Here is a 17,410-nt window from a genome sequence, read left to right on the forward strand (position 1 = left end):
AGTTTGGCCAAGTGGGTGATGGTGGGCCCCTTTCCTAGGGTGCACAGCTGTCACTACCCCCTGGAGCGGATGACCCTGGGCACTAGGGATGTGGCCTGTGCTAGGGGCTTCACCTTTACCTGTTCACTTGAATCCTTTCCACATACTTGTGAGATGCATTCCATGTGGATTTTACAGATTCCAAGAGGATACGTAATAGGTCTGAGTTCATGGAGTTGGGATGGGGATGAAGCAGAACCAGGACTCAAAGCCATGCCTGTGAATCACAGCCAGTGCCGTCACCCACTTCCTTATGCTGAGAATGTGCCAGGCATGTGTGGACCCCTGACCCCTGAGGTTGAAGAGACCCTCCTGCTTGCCCAGGTGTTCCAGAAAGACACCTGTGGGCTGGCTCAGGTGCAGTTTCTGAGCTACACCTGAGCTTTAGGAGACAGCGCTTGCTTTTCCTTCTGCCCATTTGATTTGGTGCAGAAAACAGCTTTCCTTTCATTCCTAACATGAGGTGTGTGCATCAGGCGTGGGTACTGGAAAGAGGACAGGAACGGGGACCCCAGTGGAGCCAGCCCAGCTGAGCAGACCTGCCTTTGGGTCTCAGCCGGTACTGATCTGCCCCATAAGGGCAGCCTCAGTTCTTGGGGTATTAGTGGACCCACTCGTTCACACACTGGGAAAAGGTCACCTGAGAAGGCAGTAGCTGTGTTGTTTCAATGTGGTTTATTAGCTTTCTCTTCCACAATGGCTCAGATTCAGGTGCAGAAAGCCTTTCAAAGGGAGAATCTTAATACCATATTGGCATTGGCAGGGAACAGTTGTGCTGCCAGCCCAGGGAAAATGCCTTAACACTGAAGCCCAGAGTTGGGGGCAGGGCTAGGTGACCCTGGGACTCCACTCTGCCTGAGGAGGTACATGGACCCCCCTGGGCCTCTGCACGGAGGCCTTCTGGAGCCTCGGTGGGGGACTCCCTGCTGAACCCAGAGCACAGGTGCTCAGGGTGGGGGTGATGGGAGGGCAGCAGTTGAAAAGTTGACAGTGGCCACCTCAGGGCAGCAGTGGGCAAGGAGCTGAGGCTGAGGGAGGTAGTCACACATCTGAGCTCTGCAAGACCTTAAGGATGGCCCGGAGAATGGCGGCCACGGCCACTGCCCCGGGGTCTGGCTGATCCAGCCGCGCGGAGCTGATGTAACTGGCTCTTCCGGCTCTAGCTTCCATACTCCTGGTGGCCTCGGCAGCAGCTTCAGCAATCTGACAGAGTGAGGGCATGGGAGTAGGTTCAGAGACAGGCCACCAGGCCTCCTCCTTCCTACCATGGGCAGAGTTCCCCTGATGTGCCATCTGGCCCTGGACTCTTGTCCCAACTCTGCCAGCAGCCTCTGCAGTGTCACCAGGGTGGAGATGTCACCTCCCAGCTTTCCTCTAGCAGGGAAAGGGGCCGCCATTTACCGAGGTATGCACTGGGCACTGGGCTTGTGCTCTATAGATCTCAGGCCTCACAACAACCCTCTGAGATAGGTACTATTACCATCTCCACTTTATACAGGAGGAAACTTGGGTGCAGGAGGGTTACAGATTCGCTCAGGTCACAGGGAGAGGGAGCCTGGTGGCCCTAAGCCTGTCTTGCTGGGCGGCTGGGCCCAGCCTCACTCACCTTGACTGCTTTGCTCAGGACTTGCAACAGATCAGCCCCTGGGTTCTTCCAGGCTTTGAGCTCCTGTCCTGCTGCCCACAGAGCATCCAGCTGTGCAAGATGAGGGAGGGGGGCTGAGGAGGGGCCCTGCTACTAAGGGTAGCCTTCTAGGGCTGTAGACAGAATACATACCATTGTCCTGTCCCCCGGGGCAGCTTTTCCATACCTAGCAGAGAGAGAGAGTGGAATGAGGCTCCCGGAAGTGAGGACAAGCCTCGGCTGGGAGCAGGTGACATCGACCACTCCCTACCCCCACCTCCCCAGCCTAAGGCACAGGTGCTGACTCACTTCTGCATGGCCTCCAGGCCAGCATCCATGGCAGCAGACCACGCTGGGAGGTCAGTCCCGGCCTTGAGGGGCTGGGCAGCAGCAGTGAGGAACAGGCCATAGAGCTGGGGAGGACCAGAACTGTGAGCCCGAGGAGCCCAGCCGGGATGCCCTCTCTCCCTGCCAGCCCTGTGGCGCTCACCGCCCCAGATGAGCCTCCCATCTTCTCCAGGAGCAGGAAGGACAGCTTGGAGAGGAGCTGGGCAGGGCTGGCAGGGGGGGGACCCTCTTTCAGCCACTCCTGGATTGCTGTAGGCAGAGAGATGGGAATTCAGAGCCCACCTGCCTGGGTCTCAACCAAGCAGCAAGGCCTCAGTGCTTGTCGGAGGGAAAGGGGCTAGAAGAGGCTGGAGCGGGGACAGGAAATGGTCACCAAAAGGGAACTCGGCAGTCACCTAGTGGGAGAGGCCTGCCCCGAACACCCTTCTAAAATTAACCTCACCCTGACATTTCATAGCCTGCTTCTCTTCTTCCTTTCCTCTCCTGAGCACTCTGCACTAATATCCTCTAGGTTTTACTGACTTGTCTGTCTTCCCCACCAGAATGTAAGCTGCGTGGGAGTGATTTTTGTCTGCTTTGTTCACGACTGTAGAGGTGAGAACAGTGCCTGGCCCAGGCTGGGCACTTAGTGCATTTTTCTTGAATGAATGGTGCTGGACAATTTAAAAGGTTTTCATTGGTCTGGGGAGAGTGAGAAAAGTAAGGGCAGTAAAATGAGTTTCCCTTGAATCTATAGTTATTTACTGTAAAAGATTCTGCTTTATTCTGAGATGATGACTTTTCTACATTTGTAGTGTTGAAAGATCCTTTTCCTTAGGAAAATGTGCAGTGGGCGCTAGGGTTTTGTGAATGACCTCACTTGGCAAAATAAAAGTTGGCAGCCTGGTGTCAGCACTCCAAAAATTTGTGAAATTGTTCTGGTTCGTGAAATGCCCAAATTGAAGAACTGATGCGCCATACTAGCCTCTGTCCTGACCCGAGAGGGGCCGTGGCACCCACCTCTGGCTGCACGGCTGTGGGTGGTGCCACAGTCCCCGTCGCCTGCAGCCCGGTCCAGAGCGTTCAGATGTTCCTCCAGGTCCAGGAGGCTGGTGCACACCCGTTCCAGCACAAGCACCACCCACTTGGAGTCTAAGCCTAGAAAGTGAGGGCAGTGGAGAAGAGGCCCCCCTGGCTCTTCTCACAAGCAGGCCTGACCGGTGTGGGTGCCAGGGCCCTGCGTAGCCCACTGCACGCCCCCCCACCCCGCGGGGCTCAGGCCAAAGCCCTGGGCCACCGAGGAAGACTACCCTCACCCTTGCCTCACAGCAGGGTCTGGTACCTCCTGCAGCAGCGGAATCGGGGACCTCTGGGGGCTCGGCAGGGGCTGCCCGGCTCCGCTTCCGTCCAGTCACGGGGACCTTGGCCACGTTCGGCCAGGCTGCGGCAGTGGTCTCAGCATCTAGGGACCAGCCGGATGCAGGTTAATCTCAGACCCGGCAGCCAGCCAGGGATCACATGGGCCCGGGCTCCCCACCTGGCACTGGCAGCCCCAGCTCCCTCGGCAGAGGGCCTCTTTCCCTGGAGGAAGGGGATCCACCTTGACGAGCATGTGCTGAGTGCCTACTGTGTACAAGGGATGAGATGGGGTGGGGTCTCTGGGGAAAGGGTCAGGCACATCGGAGGAGGACCCCAAATCCAACCCTTTCAAAATCAACTGATTCCTGCAGAAGGCTGGTGCCAGAAAGGGTCGCTTCGCAGGCTCCACGGCCCTGACTTTTCTTGTCAGCCCTGATGGGGGTCCTTATCAATCCCTCTGGCTCCTTCCAGCTCCAGGTTCTGGTCTCACCTATCAGGTCCAGGAGGGGCTCATCCACCAGCATGAAGGTGAGGGAAACGCCGGGCATCTCCAGCGCGGACATGAAGGTGCCCACCAGGGCTCGGGCGATCTTCACCCCGCGGCCCTCTGCACAGAGTGTGGAGGCCCGTGAGGGAAGTAGGGTGGGAAGGGCACTTCCCCCAGAACACCACGGAAGGAAAGAGAATAAAAGAAAAACAAGGACCTTGGCAGCTGGCGCCCTGAGGTCAGTCAGGGGAGGCTAGATTTCCTCAGAACCCCCCAGATCCACATTCCCCGGGGGTGCCCCCCTTTTACGGACAGATGAGTAATTATGTCTCATTTACTGAGTTCTTCGGAGGTGCTAAATGCCTTAGATACGTTTAATCTCATTTAATCCTCCCAACGATCCTGTAAGGCAGGTGCTGTTGTTGTTATCCCCACTTTACCAATGAGGCACCCAGCTCAAGGCACTTAGCAGTGAGGTGGCTCCTCTGACAGCCCAGCATGCTCCGGACTTTCTTACATCATGTTTCACAGGGCCAGAGGGAAGAAGTTCTGGGGGTGGGGCAACAGGTGCCCTGCCCAGCGGGGGGCTCACCCAGACAGCGGACGGCAGCGTCGGCTATGATGCCCAGCTCGAGGAAAGACAAGCCACCGAGGTTGTTGACCACCAACACCACCGAGGAGCCTGTGGGTAGACGTGACACCCCCAGGGGAGGCTCGCTGGGGTCCCTGGCCAGAGATGTAGGAAGGGTTGGGGGTGGGGAAGATAGGCTGCCCACCTAAAAGCGCAGGCACGTGGGACGCATTGGAGGAGTCGGTCATGTGGTCGAGCATGAGTGTCACAATCTCGTCAGCGGTTGCCATCTGTCGGAGGGAGCCAGAAGTAAGCTGCATCTGGGGGGCTTGGCCCTCTACCGGCCCGGGGCAGGGAGCCCACCTACCTTTATCCGACGCACGCCAGCTTCCCCGTGGATCCCTGTGGACAGAGGTGGAGGCCGGCTTGGGGCCTGGGGATGTGCTCATCATGTTTTAATTAAGGACTTCTCAAGTGCTTGGCCCTCAGCTAGGGACTGTGCATGGGGAGTGTGGGTGGAAATGGGTAAAATAAGGAAAAGTACCCAGGCTCTGCTCTCCAGGAGCTTACAGCTTGGTGGTGGAGCTACTCAGGAACTGAAGTAGCTTTATGCAGAGGCAGTCACGGGAAAGCTACTGGATTTGGGAGCTATGCCTGTTACATTGGGAGTATAGGAGAGGAACAAGGAGCACGTCACAGCCAGGGTGGCCTTGGAGTGGCCCTTGGAAGAAGGGCTGCATTTTGACCGGGGCAGGAGGGCCCAGGAACGGTGTGAGCAGATGCAAAGAGGTGGATGAGTGCACAGAGCCCCCTGTGACTGGAGGGGATCCCGGCAAAGCAGGTAGAAATCAGGCAGGCTGGGGCCAGAAGGGTTCTCCTGTGCCCACTTAAAAATATCTCAGAGCACCTCAGGGACAGCTCCAGGTGAGCACTAAGCAGGGAGGACTGCGTACATGGCTCTCAGTTCACAGGAGGTGGGCCCAGCCCGAGGCAGGGGAGCAGGCACGGTTGGGGCAGGGGTGGCCATGAGCTTACCCAGGCCCAGCTCTATCTCATCCGCTGAGAGCTCAAAGGTGGGTTTGGAACCAGGGACGCTGCAGGAGGACAAGCTCACCCCCAGGGTACCTGTGAGGAATGTGGCATGAAAGCCCTGTCCATGGGCATCCCCTTCACCAAGAAGGGCTCCTCCCACCCTCTTTTCATCTCAGTGATGAAAGAGAAACCCAGCTCTGGTACCCCAGAAGCACCCCCACAGAGACCTTCCCTCAGCCCCTAGGAAACAGCCTGGAAACCTCCACTGTGCAGCAGATGGGTACCTGTTCCTAGTCCCACGGTTTGCCTCACCCCCCCCCCACACTCCCCTGGACACGCCCCTGGGCTGGCACTCACCCATGGCCTTGGCGACCAAGCTCACCCGTCTTGTGATTTCCTCCAGCCCCACACCTGCCTCAGCCAGGGCACCCGCCACCTGCACCCATGCAGAGAGAAACCCCAAGGGTGAAGCAGTCATGATACCACTGGGGGTAGAAGATGGGCTGGGGATGGGTTTCTTGTTGGGAAGGGGGAATCTCTGAGTACTCCCACACCCATCCTGGCCCAGCACATTCAGGGCGGAAGAGTGTACCCCTTTCATTCACAAGGCACCTGCCAGGAATCTTCAAGAATTCCAGTCTGTTGCAGTCAGAGAGGGACTTCACAAATGGTGAAATAGGTCTAAAGGCAGGGTGTGTGTGTTTGTGTGTGTGACTTGCCCAGTGTCACACAGCCACTTGGTGGTCAGTTTCCCAATTCCTAGTCTAGCGTTCCTTCTCCCATGACACATACACAGCGGCTCCCTTTGCCTGCCCTCCCTCCCTCCCTCCTTCTGTCTCTCCCTTCCTTCCTTCCTTCCATCCATCCATCTATCCACCCACCCATCCATCCAAGATTTACCAAGCAAAGGGGATAAGAGGACTAAGTCATAGTCCCTGGGAGGGGTGGGGAAACAGACTAACACAAATGGAAAATGTAATGCCAAGTGGTGAATGCAGTGACAGAGTTCCTATAGTGTGTTATGGGGGCACTGAGCAGGGGCTCCTAAGCAGCACAGGCTAGTAGGGAGATTAGGAAAAGGCTCCCAGATGGGGGGACACCAGAGCTGGGCCTCTAAACAACAGCAGGGGTTAGTCAGGCCCAAATAGGAGAGGACAGGGAAAGAACATTCTAGGGCACAGACCCAGCAAAGGCAAAGCCACAGAGGCGGGACCCAGTCCAGTGGGCATGGGGAACTGGTATTAAGGGAGCACGAAATGAGGGCGGCGACGATGGAGAAGGTGGAAAGTCAGGGAGGGTGGGCAGGAGTGTGGTGGGCGCCTGACCAAGTAGCCTGGGTTGCCTCTAGGAGCCCGCGAGGTCCTGAAGGTCTTTCAGCAGGAGAGCAGCCTGGTCAGATCCACATTCTTAAGGCACCTCGTGCAGCAGTGTTGGAACTGACCAGGGGCAGGCAAGGGGCCTAGTGAGGAGGCCCCAGCAGCCATGTGGGCATGGGGAGCCCTGAGCCAAGGCGGGACAGGAAGGGCCGGGGTCTGAGGAGGACGCATTATTAAGCATCTGGAGTAGACTCGCCAGGACGGGGCAAAAGGGAAAGAAAAGAGAAGGGTCTTGGATGACGATTATATTCTCGGGCTTAGGTACTTGAGGGGATGGTCCCAGGTCAGGGAACACCAGGGGAGTGGCTTCTTGGGGGGTGGTGGGGAGTGGAGGGAGAGGTGTGGCCTGGAGAGAAAAGAGGTGTGGCCGGAGGGGATGGAAGGCGGAGCGGAGGGCAGAGGGGCCCCCACGCCCCGGGTGGGGCATCTCACCTTGTGGATCAGCACTGTGCCACACAGCCCCCGCCGGCCCGTCTTCCTGAGGGTGGTGAAGGCACTGTCATCTCCGATGACCACCATCTCCACAGGGATGCCCTCAGCCCGGGCCTGCTCCAGGGCCAGGCCAAAGTTGAGCCTGTCCCCGGTGTAGTTCTTTACGATGAGGAGGGTCCCCGCTGCAGGAGCAGCCGGGTAGGGCCCTATCAGTGCCTGCCTGCAGCCCCCCCACACCCTGCACCCCCAGCTTGCTCTCCCTGCGGCTGCCCCTCCTACCTGCCAGCCTCACCTGTGCCTGCCTGGGCCACCGCCCTGATGGCCGCCAGGATGCTGCCCACTGCTGGGGAGGTGAACACAGCTCCCGCAATGACCCCCGTCAGCATCCCCTTCCCTACGAAACCTGGAGATGGGGAGGGGTGGGAGAGAGGACAGGTAGGGCTTGGGCCTGCAGTCACCAGGCTCCCCACACTCCTGGGTCTCATGGATTGGTGAACCCAACTGTGCACTCGGTGCTGGACGAGCACCCCCAGTCTTTATGTGGCCAACTCTTTCTCAGGGGTCCTATCCTTGGAGAGGCCTTCCCTGCCCTCCTAACCTAAAGTGGTTATCCCACCCCATCCCCAGCGACTTGCTGTTCCCTTACCCAGTTTTAATGACTTTACCACCTGTGCCGGTTTGGATATATTATATCCCCCAAAACTCCATGTTCTTTGATGTAATCTTGTGTGGGCAGACATATAGTGTTGATTAGATTGGAAGCCTTTGATTGAGTGTTTCCATGGAGATATGAGTCAATCAACTGTAGGTGAAATGTTTGATTGGATAATTTCCATGGAGGTGTAGCCCAGCCCATTCAGGGTGGATGTTAATTGGATCACTGCAGTTGTATAAAGGAGTTCACAGACAGAAGGACCTCAGAGCAGCTAAGAGTGACATTTTGGAGAGCAACTGAGAGTGACATTTTGAAGGGGAGCTGCAGCTAAGAGAGGACAAAATGCCCCAAGAGCAACATTTTGGAGAATGCATTTTGAAACACAACCTGGGAGCAAGCAGATGCCAGCCGCATGCCTTCCAAGCTAACAAAGGTTTTCTAGACACCAATGGACATCCTTCAGTGAAGGTACCCTGTTGTTGATGCCTTACTTTGGACATTTTCATGGCCTTAAGACTGTAACTTTGTCACCAAATAACCCCCCTTTATAACAGCCAGTCCATTTCTGGTATTTTGCATTCTGGCAGCATTAGCAAACCAGAATACCACCTTGCTTTTATCACGCTCTGGAATGACTTCTTTTATTCTGTGTTCACCTTTCTATTGTCTGTCTCCTTGGAGTAGAATATAAGCTCTGTGGGGGCAGGGACTGTACAGGTCTGGTTCGCTGTGGGATCCATAGTGCCCAGAACAGTGCTGGGCACACAGCGGGTGCTCATTCACGTTTGCTGAATGAACAAATGGACTTGCCAATGGGAGACAAGAAAAGTACAAATGATACAAAGCCTGTTCCTCCTGTCCTCCAGGAGCTCTCAGCGGAGCTGAGGGGGGAAGCATGCATGGCACAGGACAGGAACCCATACAGGACTGCCCATAATTGTGTGTGAAACTGCAGGGATGGATTTCAGCAAAGGGCTGTGACTCTGGACTGAAGTCAGGCTTCGTGGAGGACGGGATGGGTCAGCTGGGCCTGGAAGGCCAGGAGTGAGGGAATCACTCACTATTGGAGCTGAAAGGGCCTGAAAGATCACTGGGCCAAACCCCATAATTTTATCAACATAGAAACTGAAGCCCACAAAGAAGCCGTGGCTGGCCCCAGCTCACAGCATTAAGGGACTGAGAGAGCTGGAGCCAGAAGCCACTTCCTAGCTCTGGGCTGGGCTCTGCCCTGAACCTCATGCCGGGAGTCCCAGCCCACCCTGCCGAGCATCCCCCTGCCTCCACCCAGGCTACTCACCAGCGTGGGCAGGCTCATGGCCGGAGCCCCCGCCCGACAGCAGGGCCACTTGGCCCTTGAGGCTGTCCAGGTCAGAACGGAGGGCCACACGGTGCCCCTGCAGGAGCTGCAGGCTGGGGTTACAGGCCACCAGGCCAGCGAGGGCGTCGTCAGCGCAGCCTGCTACCGAGTTCACCAGCTTCTTGGAGGTCTGCAGGAGAGGAATGAGGAGGAGATTCAGGGTGTGATCAGGAGAGACACCCCCATCCTGCCCGGCTATATTGCTATGGCCAAGACACCTCCCATGCCCACCCGGGAATTCCAGGGACACAGCGGTTCCTTGAGTTGGGTGACATCTTGACAGCTGATGTTTCTGCAAGATCCCTTCTTGAGGTTTTTTACTCAGTGTCTAATTTGTGAAGTACTTTTGGGCCACTGCTTAAATTCATCCTGAAAAAGGTTTCAATGCAAGGAAAATGGGGTTGCTGGAGTCCTGAGTATTAATAAACTTAATAAAGTTGGGGCCCAACAGTCTTTTTCTATCAAAGGCTGAGGCTGCAATGCCAGGGAAAGTGGCTGAACAGGCCTCATGGCCATCCACTGCTCCAACTGGGCCGCAGATGCACAGCAAACATTGCCCAAGCCCCTCTGTGTACCAGGCCCAGTGCTGGACACTGGGGGTAAAGAGATAATAGAACGCTGTTCCCACCCCTAACAGAAACACAGAGATCACGTCCACACACCATGGGAAATGTGACATGATGGGAATGCACTTGTGCCACGGAAGCAGAGGAGACGTCAGCCTCCTTAGAGAACCCTGGACATCTCTGTGAAGGATAGGTAGGAATTAGGTGGGTAAAAAGGGAGTGGGGGGCATGGAGGGAGGGAAGGAGCAGGACGTTCCAGGTAGACGGAGAGACACAAGCCAAGGCCCGTATGGTGGGTGCAGGAGAAGGGAAGCAAGTTAGAACCGCTGGAGCAACAAGTGACCAGCAGGGAGAAGTGGACAGGAACTCACAAGCTGCAGGAGGAGCCTGGCTACGAGGGGTTCCCGGGGGCTGGGGAACATTGGCCAGCTGAGCTCTATGGAGAGCCCTGGGCTCAGCTGAGCTGACACAGGGATTTAGGGCTGAAGTGAGCTGCCTAGGGCAAGAGTGGTTAAAAGTGGGGGCTCTGCAACCACGGGGACTTGAGTTCAAATTCCACTTTTGCCTCTTGCCAGCTGTGAGAACTCAGTAAGACAGATCACTGTTCTTAGCCTCGATTCTTCTTCTGTAAAATGGAAATTTAATAAGACAATGGGGTTTATGACTGGTACATAGTAAAAGCTCCAAAACAGGAAGCTATCCGATTAGTTTTCCACCATGCACTGAAAAACTGGAGCTAGCTGGGAAGCGGCTCCTGCCTTTGTCCTGACCAGGGTGAGCCCACTGGGACTCAGAGGGCCGGGTCTCAGCGCCGCCTGGTGGCCCGGGGGCGGCCTGCAGCTGAGCCAGGTCCTGGCAAAGTGCACTTCCGGCCGCGCTCCTCCCAGAGCCTACTAGCACCATTTCCTTCGTGCAAAATTTCACCCTGATGCCTCCCTGCTGACCTTTCATGGGTGAGGCAGGGGCCAAAGCCACGCCACCTGGTTTGGAATGAGGAGAGCATCCTGGGTCAGTAGGAATCGAGCAGAATTATAAGACTGGCTACTATTTCCTGAGCAGGCTCATGTTCTAAGTGCTTTAGAGCACATCTCATCTAATCTTCCCAGTAACTCTATGGAGGAAAGATGAGCCTGGCGAGGAAACTGAGACACAGTTAAATGACTATGCCCAAGCCACTAAGCATCCAGGTCTGCCTGGCTCCAAGGCTGGTATCATTTTGGCCACAATATGCTGCTTTCCCGAGGGGATGAAGGGAGGCTGATGGTGGCAGGTCTTGCCTGAGGAAGGGAACAGGTCTGTGGCTCTCAAAGTCCACCAGGGCCCGGCATGTGAAATGAAGCCACGAGGTAGTCTCAACTACAACCTCTACCTCCAGCGCCCCCATCCTCCAAAGGTGCCCTGCTCCCCATCCTGGATAATCTTTCCTGTCTGGGACTCTCAACCATCCCTGCAGAGGAAGACTTTTGTAGCAGAGGAAGACTTGGGGACCAGTGCCATCCCTGGTTCCCAGTGGCCTGAAGAGACCAGGGGATGGAAAGGGAAAGGAAGTCAGGCATTCTGTGAGGCCCCAACTCATAGCCACTTGGGATAGTCCTTAGTTTACTTCATATTGCAGATGAGGAAAAAGAGGCTCAGAGAGGTCAAGTGTCCTGTGCAAGGTCATACAGCTGGTCAGTGGCTGAAATTTGAACCCAGGCCTGCTTTGGTTCAGATCAGTTCTAGGGTGGGCCTGGAGCGATGCCCAGGGGCACGCCGAGCCTCCCATGGCATTGATCCCAGCTCTGGGATTAGCCCACACATGCCCCCACCTCAGGAACAGTCACAAGGAAGTTCTTCACAGTTCCTTCTGTGACTTGCACAGCATCCACTATAGAATAGATACCTATTAATGTTTTAATCCAAATGCATGACCCAGAACTGGGGCAAATAGGCTCTGGAGGGACTCAGAGGCTGCAGCTAAGCCTAGATGGTATTAGAAGCCTCCAAGCAATGGAAGGAAGCAGAAGTCAGCCCCTGACAGGGAGAAAGACCCCTCTCTCTTAACTCTCTTAACCCCTCTGAACCTCAAGAGGCAGCAACAGCTCTTGGGCAGAGCCTAAGGAGTTCCAGTGTGCCCAGGGCTGAGACCCCCTCTGCTCCAAGGCCCCTGTGTTCTTCCCCTGCCCCAGCCCCCAAGGGACTCACCATGGTGGGAAGGCTCTGAAGGAGGCTGGGTTCACACCTTCACACTGAATCTCCAGAGGACCAGAGCTCCTGCCGGCGCTACCTAGGTCTCAAGGTGGCAGCAGCACCTGCAGGAGTGAGCAAGGACACGAGCTGCTGCAGGCACTCAACGGCCGACTGGCACAATCACACTTCCAGTGCTCTAGTAATTGGGGAGCTGCCTCAGAATTTGATCCAAGTCCAAACTCTAGTACGTGGGCTGGGGATGGAGAAAAGCGTGGGGCTGACGAAGGTTCATGCCTTTGCTCAGCTGCCAGAAGACAGATTGCTCTGGGCCAGGTACAGGGGCAGCCCCCACCTCGCCACCAAGGAGCCAAGTCACCCACAAAGTAACTTCACCTTGTCCACACATACTGCATGAAAATATTTGTGAGCAAAGATCTTCACACACTTGTGCTTGTTGGCACCACACCAGGAGGGAGGTGATTTGAGATTGTGACCCCGTTTTGCATCTCGGGAAACCAAGACCCAGAGAGGTGTGCTGGCCTGTCCAAGTCATACTGGCAAAAGCCAGTAGTCAAATCCATGTGTAACCTTTCTGAAAAGCCTATACTTTTTCTACAGATAATTCAGAGCCTCCGAAGTCACACAGAGAGTCCCTGGTGTGGGAAAACTCCTGTGTAAACTACAATGACAATTTAGTGCCCCTCATTTCAGCCTAGATCAGAGGTCATCCAGGATCTTAGTGGGAGGCTCGCTCTGTGTGCAATGGTAAGAGCCCAGCCTGGGATGAGGTGATCTGGCTCTGTGTCTGACTTACCGGGGGAATCTTTGGTAAATCAATACCCTTCTCAGCTATACCTTCTTCATCTGTAAAATGGCGGACTGGCTCCTCTCTGGCATCCTGTGGGTGCTCCAAGCTATATGGTTCTCCTCCTGCTCTTTGGGGAGCCTGATGGATGTGGGCTGGCTTGGAGGGTGCAGAACCAATTGACCACCGTCCTGCACCATTAAGGTTCTTACTCGTAAAACTCTGGTTTTGTTTGGGGACAGATTTTGAACAGCAATGGCCTACCGGGCCTTTCTAAGTCTGAAAAATTAAAAATTGCTTACAGGGGGAGAGAAGTGAGTGTCCCCGTGCTCCCCAGGTAAGGCGAGGTGCTTGCTCTAGGGTAGGGCGGGGTTCCCGGCTGTCTTAGGGAACCAGGAGGGTTAAGGAGGAGGGAGGCACGGACCTCAGTCCTAGGCTTGATCTGCAGAAATCGTTGTCACTTTCCTCCCCTCTGAAAGCTTCTGAAGTCCTTCCGGTTCCAAAATGGGGAACAGCCCCAAAGGCTCCTGGAGCAATGGGGACGGGGGAGACGGGTCTGGGGAAGGGCGAGAGACGCCGACGGAGAGTAGGGCGTCGGCGGGGGCGTAACCGAACACAGAGCGGGCGTTAGCACCTCTCCAAACACCTCGCGCCTGGGGCAGCCACCTCCTACTCCGCCGCAGTCACTTCACCAGGAAGCCGCGAGGAGCTCTCATCCGGGTACTCAGGCTCCGGCGGTAAGACGCGGGGCGGGGCCTCCGGGGGCGGGGTTTCCTTCGGTTGGCCGCAGCCGGCTCCGCCAGTCCTCCAGGGCCAGGTGAGGCCGTCCCGTGATGCCCCGCGCCCCGGGCGCTCTGGCCTGCAACGTGTCTCTGGGGCGGAGGCAGTGGTAGTGGAGGGCGCTGCGCGCGGGTGGGAGCCCCCCTGACTGTTTGCTTGTGTCCATCTTTCTGTCGTTGCGCTCGAGTCCCGACGGGCCGCGTCAGGCCTCGACATGTCGTACAACTACGTGGTAACGGCACAGAAGCCCACCGCTGTGAACGGCTGCGTGACCGGTGAGGCTGCAAGGGCCGGGGACACCGGCGACGGAGGGGGCTGGGGGAAACCGAGGCCTAGGGATGCCCGCGGCGTCTAGGGCGGCCGGGCAGGACCGGGCCCTTGGAAAGAAAGGCGCTGACGGCCGAGGAACCCCCCACCCCTCCCAGCTCCACTACTTCCAAAGAATCTGTCTCCGTACGCGCCTTGTGGGGAATAAAAGCCGTACTTGAGGGTCTCCTTTCGTCCTGAGAGGTCACCTGGCCTCGAGGACAGGGATGAGTCCAGTGGGACGGAGAGCGTAGTGTGGGTTGATTGTGTGGTGTTGTTTGGGCCCCGAGATTAGCCTCATGTGGTCGGTGGAAGTGGCGGTGGTGATGGCGGTTTTTGGAACAGGAATTTTCACTGGAGGGAGTCTGGGGTCACAGGAGGTGGAGGGATGTGAGGGATGCCCGTACTCACCCCGAGAAGGGCGAGTGTTCTCTCCAGGCTCACCCCTTTGCCTGGAACTGTTGTTTTCACGAGGTCACTGCTGAAGAAGGATGTTGGGATGGCCTGGCCCTGTGCTGGGTTTGCCTTGTTGACTGTGCAAAGATTGTTAAAGACACAGATGTCCAGAACCCAGGAATAATCTCCAGTTCTGCATTCTCTGCTGAATATGCAGACCTCTGGCTTGTGTGTTTTATGTAAATCCTAGTCATGATTCCAAAACACGATTGTGTTGTTTTGGAGCGTTGGAGGTGGCTGAGTGTGAATGAGGGGATTGGTAGACTGCTGGGAGGATAAGGGGTGTGAACAAAACAATGTTGTAATATACAGCTCTGGGGGTTTTACTCATTTTACATGGTCTGTTTGGTTAAAGTTTTGTGAGAATTTGGATGAGTCCTGGAAGAGCTGAACACTTCCTCCAGCATGCTCTAACTGGAGAACAAATCTGCCACTGTAATAGGAAAGTAAAATTTGAGGGGATGGAGCTTTCTGAACGGTTTTCACAATCATTGTCAGTTGAAGGGCTCACTGCTCTTAGCACCAGTCCAGGTTTCTTAATCTGATTAGGGAGGCAACCTCGTTGAATGTATGAAGTGAGACTGTGAGGTGCTGGATTTGGCAATAAAGGGAGTAAATGGAGGGAGCTTGAGAAATATGGTATAAACAAGAATACTGGTGGTATTTTGGCTGTGACTGATGGGATTATTTACATTCTCCTGGGGAGGCCCTTCCCCTGGCTTCAAAGTTTAGAGGATCTGTTCTTTCAGGACACTTTACTTCAGCAGAAGATCTGAACCTGTTGATTGCCAAAAACACAAGATTAGAAATCTATGTGGTCACTGCTGAAGGGCTTCGGCCTGTCAAGGAGGTGGGCATGTATGGGAAGATTGCTGTCATGGAGCTTTTCAGGCCCAAGGTAAGTGCTCTGGGTTGGGCTATAGATTGTTTTTGCTTTATGTTTAGGAGAAAAACTTCTCTTTTTGAATGGCAGATTCCAGTTTATATTCTTGAATAAGCTTTCTAGAAGTAGGAGGAGAGATTCACTAGGGAAAATTTTTAATCAGGTTGACTTCTTCAGAAAGGTGAAGTTAAAGCAGTTTGAAATGTGGGTCACCATAATGCTTAGTGATTTAGAGGGTAGGCTCCAGAGGAGGGCAGTCCTGTTGGGTGTCATTTAACTTTTCACATCCTTGATATCCCCATCTGCAAAATGGGAACATTGTTGTGAAGATTACATAAGGTAATAGCACAAGGACAAGTGTCCAGCAAGCATTCTCTGGTAACAAGGAATGTCATTGTTATTATCGTTATTGTATTAGCATTATTATGATTCATTTGTCTTCTTCCAAGTGGTCACCACATTGCTTCACAATATCTTAACGGAATCTGACTGGAAAGCAGTATGTTAAAAGTTTTATTATAGTCCTTTGAAGGAAATACACACTTTTTTTTGGTTTATGTTAAGTGAGTAAGACTGACTTACTCATGTAAATAAGTGACTTAACTTCCTTTGTTATTTTCACAGAGGTATTGTATTCATCATGCAGAATTTGAATGGTATGAGTGAGATTAGTTTGAGATGGGAGGCCTTGAATGTAGAGCAGAGAGATGGAGAATCCTGAAAGTAAGGACTAGATGTTTACCAGCCTCAGTTCCAGCCTTCTGGACATGCCTTTAGGTTGTATAGGTGCCTAGTGCTTGTTACATACTCACCTCGCCTGTGACTGAGGATTTTCTCTCCGGAGAGAGATGAATTGGGAAAGTTCTAGCATGCTTAAAAAATGATGCGTGAAGGTTGAACAGGTGTTGCTGTTTGTAAAAGGGCCTCTTTTGATAGCATAATGTTGGTTTCCAGGGGGAGAGCAAGGACCTGCTATTTATCCTGACAGCTAAGTATAACGCCTGCATCCTGGAGTATAAGCAGAGTGGCGAGAGCATTGACATCATTACGCGAGCCCATGGTAATGTCCAGGTGAGGTGGCTGCTTCAGGCTGATGAGAGATCACCAGGTAGAGCTACCATGATTCAAGGAGGGAAATTGAAGCGCTGGGGTGGGCCTCTGTGTGATCAGAGAAACAAGGAGAACACTGAGGGTATGAACTTTTCTGAAGAAAGGACTTCTTTAGTTTACTCAAAGAGGAAGGAACTGGGAAATAATTACTTGAGCTTCAGTGTTTGACAAAAAGATGTGCACTGATACTTGGGCTCCCTGGCCTGCCGTGTAGAGTAAAACTGGGATCCAGATGATGCCAGCTAAAGCCCCTGGGAGAGCGGTGCCCATTGCCCCCTGTTACTCTGTGGGTATTCAGGTTCTTCCCTAATCCCGGTTTTACCTCTTAGGACCGAATTGGCCGCCCCTCAGAGACGGGCATTATCGGCATCATCGATCCTGAATGTCGGATGATTGGCCTACGACTCTATGATGGACTTTTCAAGGTTATTCCACTCGACCGGGACAATAAAGAACTCAAGGCCTTTAACATCCGCCTGGAGGAGTTGCATGTCATAGATGTCAAGTTCCTGTATGGTTGCCAAGCACCTACCATTTGCTTTGTCTACCAGGTATTGGATTGGGGGAAGAGGGGGAGAAGCCGTGTGGTTTGGCAGAGTGGAAATTGTTTTTGCCAGTTGGCATATCTGGATTTGGTAGTAGGGTAAGGCAGAAGTGTTTGATCTTTTTGTCCTTAAATGTTTTGAACCACACAATCAATATGGGTCAAAGTTTAGTTGTGTCTTAAGTGCAGTAATACTTCTTGTGGAGGCAGGAAGCTCTCTGGGGCTTGTAGAAGGTTTTACTCCTGAGAATACACTCTGGCTGTGGGCCTTGGAGATTTTATAGGGTGACCCAGTTTATACTTTGTCTAAGTTTCTTCCTTCATGTTGGGGATTATTAAATTTTAGATCTGGAAGTTGCCTTTACAAGTAAAGAAAAAATGTCTTGGTGGTGCCTTATTTATGTCTTCTAAGAAGAGGTTTTTGTTTTCCAGAACTCACTTTCTGATGACTTGCTGGCTCTTTACTTCTATTTTGGTCTGTGCCTAAAACTTGAGCAGAACTGATCCTGGACAGCTGTTCTCTGGGCCAAAT

The 17,410-nt window shown here is 54.1% G+C and overlaps 2 protein-coding genes across 5 annotated transcripts in view; one reads left to right on the forward strand and one right to left on the reverse strand.

The window, feature by feature from the left end:
* Positions 1 to 697: 697 nt before the first annotated feature.
* Positions 698 to 13,525, reverse strand: TKFC (triokinase and FMN cyclase). 4 transcript variants are annotated; one of them, XM_037838261.1, is made up of 18 exons: positions 13,224 to 13,525; positions 12,010 to 12,116; positions 9,200 to 9,389; positions 7,540 to 7,650; positions 7,248 to 7,429; positions 5,797 to 5,875; positions 5,443 to 5,532; positions 4,775 to 4,809; positions 4,613 to 4,697; positions 4,429 to 4,518; positions 3,840 to 3,956; positions 3,333 to 3,452; positions 3,011 to 3,148; positions 2,154 to 2,260; positions 1,973 to 2,076; positions 1,817 to 1,850; positions 1,646 to 1,735; positions 698 to 1,242 (listed from the first exon to the last, which is right to left on the reverse strand). In XM_037838261.1, exons 2-18 carry the CDS (start codon positions 12,010 to 12,012, stop codon positions 1,081 to 1,083), a joined length of 1,737 nt encoding a protein of 578 aa, XP_037694189.1. In that variant the 5' UTR covers positions 12,013 to 12,116; positions 13,224 to 13,525; the 3' UTR covers positions 698 to 1,080. The 4 variants fall into 4 exon arrangements, with proteins under 4 accessions (XP_037694189.1, XP_037694186.1, XP_037694187.1 ...); XM_037838258.1 differs by having other exon boundaries at positions 1,973 to 2,260; positions 3,011 to 3,452; XM_037838259.1 differs by having other exon boundaries at positions 1,973 to 2,260; positions 3,011 to 3,452; positions 13,102 to 13,525.
* Positions 13,526 to 13,610: 85 nt separating this feature from the next.
* Positions 13,611 to 17,410, forward strand: part of DDB1 (damage specific DNA binding protein 1) — a 29,060-nt gene continuing 25,260 nt past the window's right edge. Inside the window, exons 1-4 of the mRNA XM_037838251.1 lie at positions 13,611 to 13,854; positions 15,091 to 15,239; positions 16,179 to 16,295; positions 16,664 to 16,885. Of these exons, the coding sequence (XP_037694179.1) occupies positions 13,794 to 13,854; positions 15,091 to 15,239; positions 16,179 to 16,295; positions 16,664 to 16,885 (549 nt within the window). The 5' untranslated portion in view covers positions 13,611 to 13,793. The remainder of the gene's footprint in view (positions 13,855 to 15,090; positions 15,240 to 16,178; positions 16,296 to 16,663; positions 16,886 to 17,410) is intronic.

The sequence above is a fragment of the Choloepus didactylus genome, chromosome 6, assembly GCF_015220235.1.
Source record: "Choloepus didactylus isolate mChoDid1 chromosome 6, mChoDid1.pri, whole genome shotgun sequence".
NCBI lineage: Eukaryota > Metazoa > Chordata > Mammalia > Pilosa > Megalonychidae > Choloepus > Choloepus didactylus.

Excerpts from the sequence above, each read along its gene's own strand:
- TKFC (XM_037838258.1), bottom strand. Across the intron at positions 5,533-5,796 it reads CTTGGTCGCCAAGGCCATGG|GTACCCTGGGGGTGAGCTTG; the intron begins GTGAGTGCCAGC and ends CATTCCTCACAG. Across the intron at positions 4,519-4,612 it reads CCACGTGCCTGCGCTTTTAG|GCTCCTCGGTGGTGTTGGTG; the intron begins GTGGGCAGCCTA and ends GTCTACCCACAG.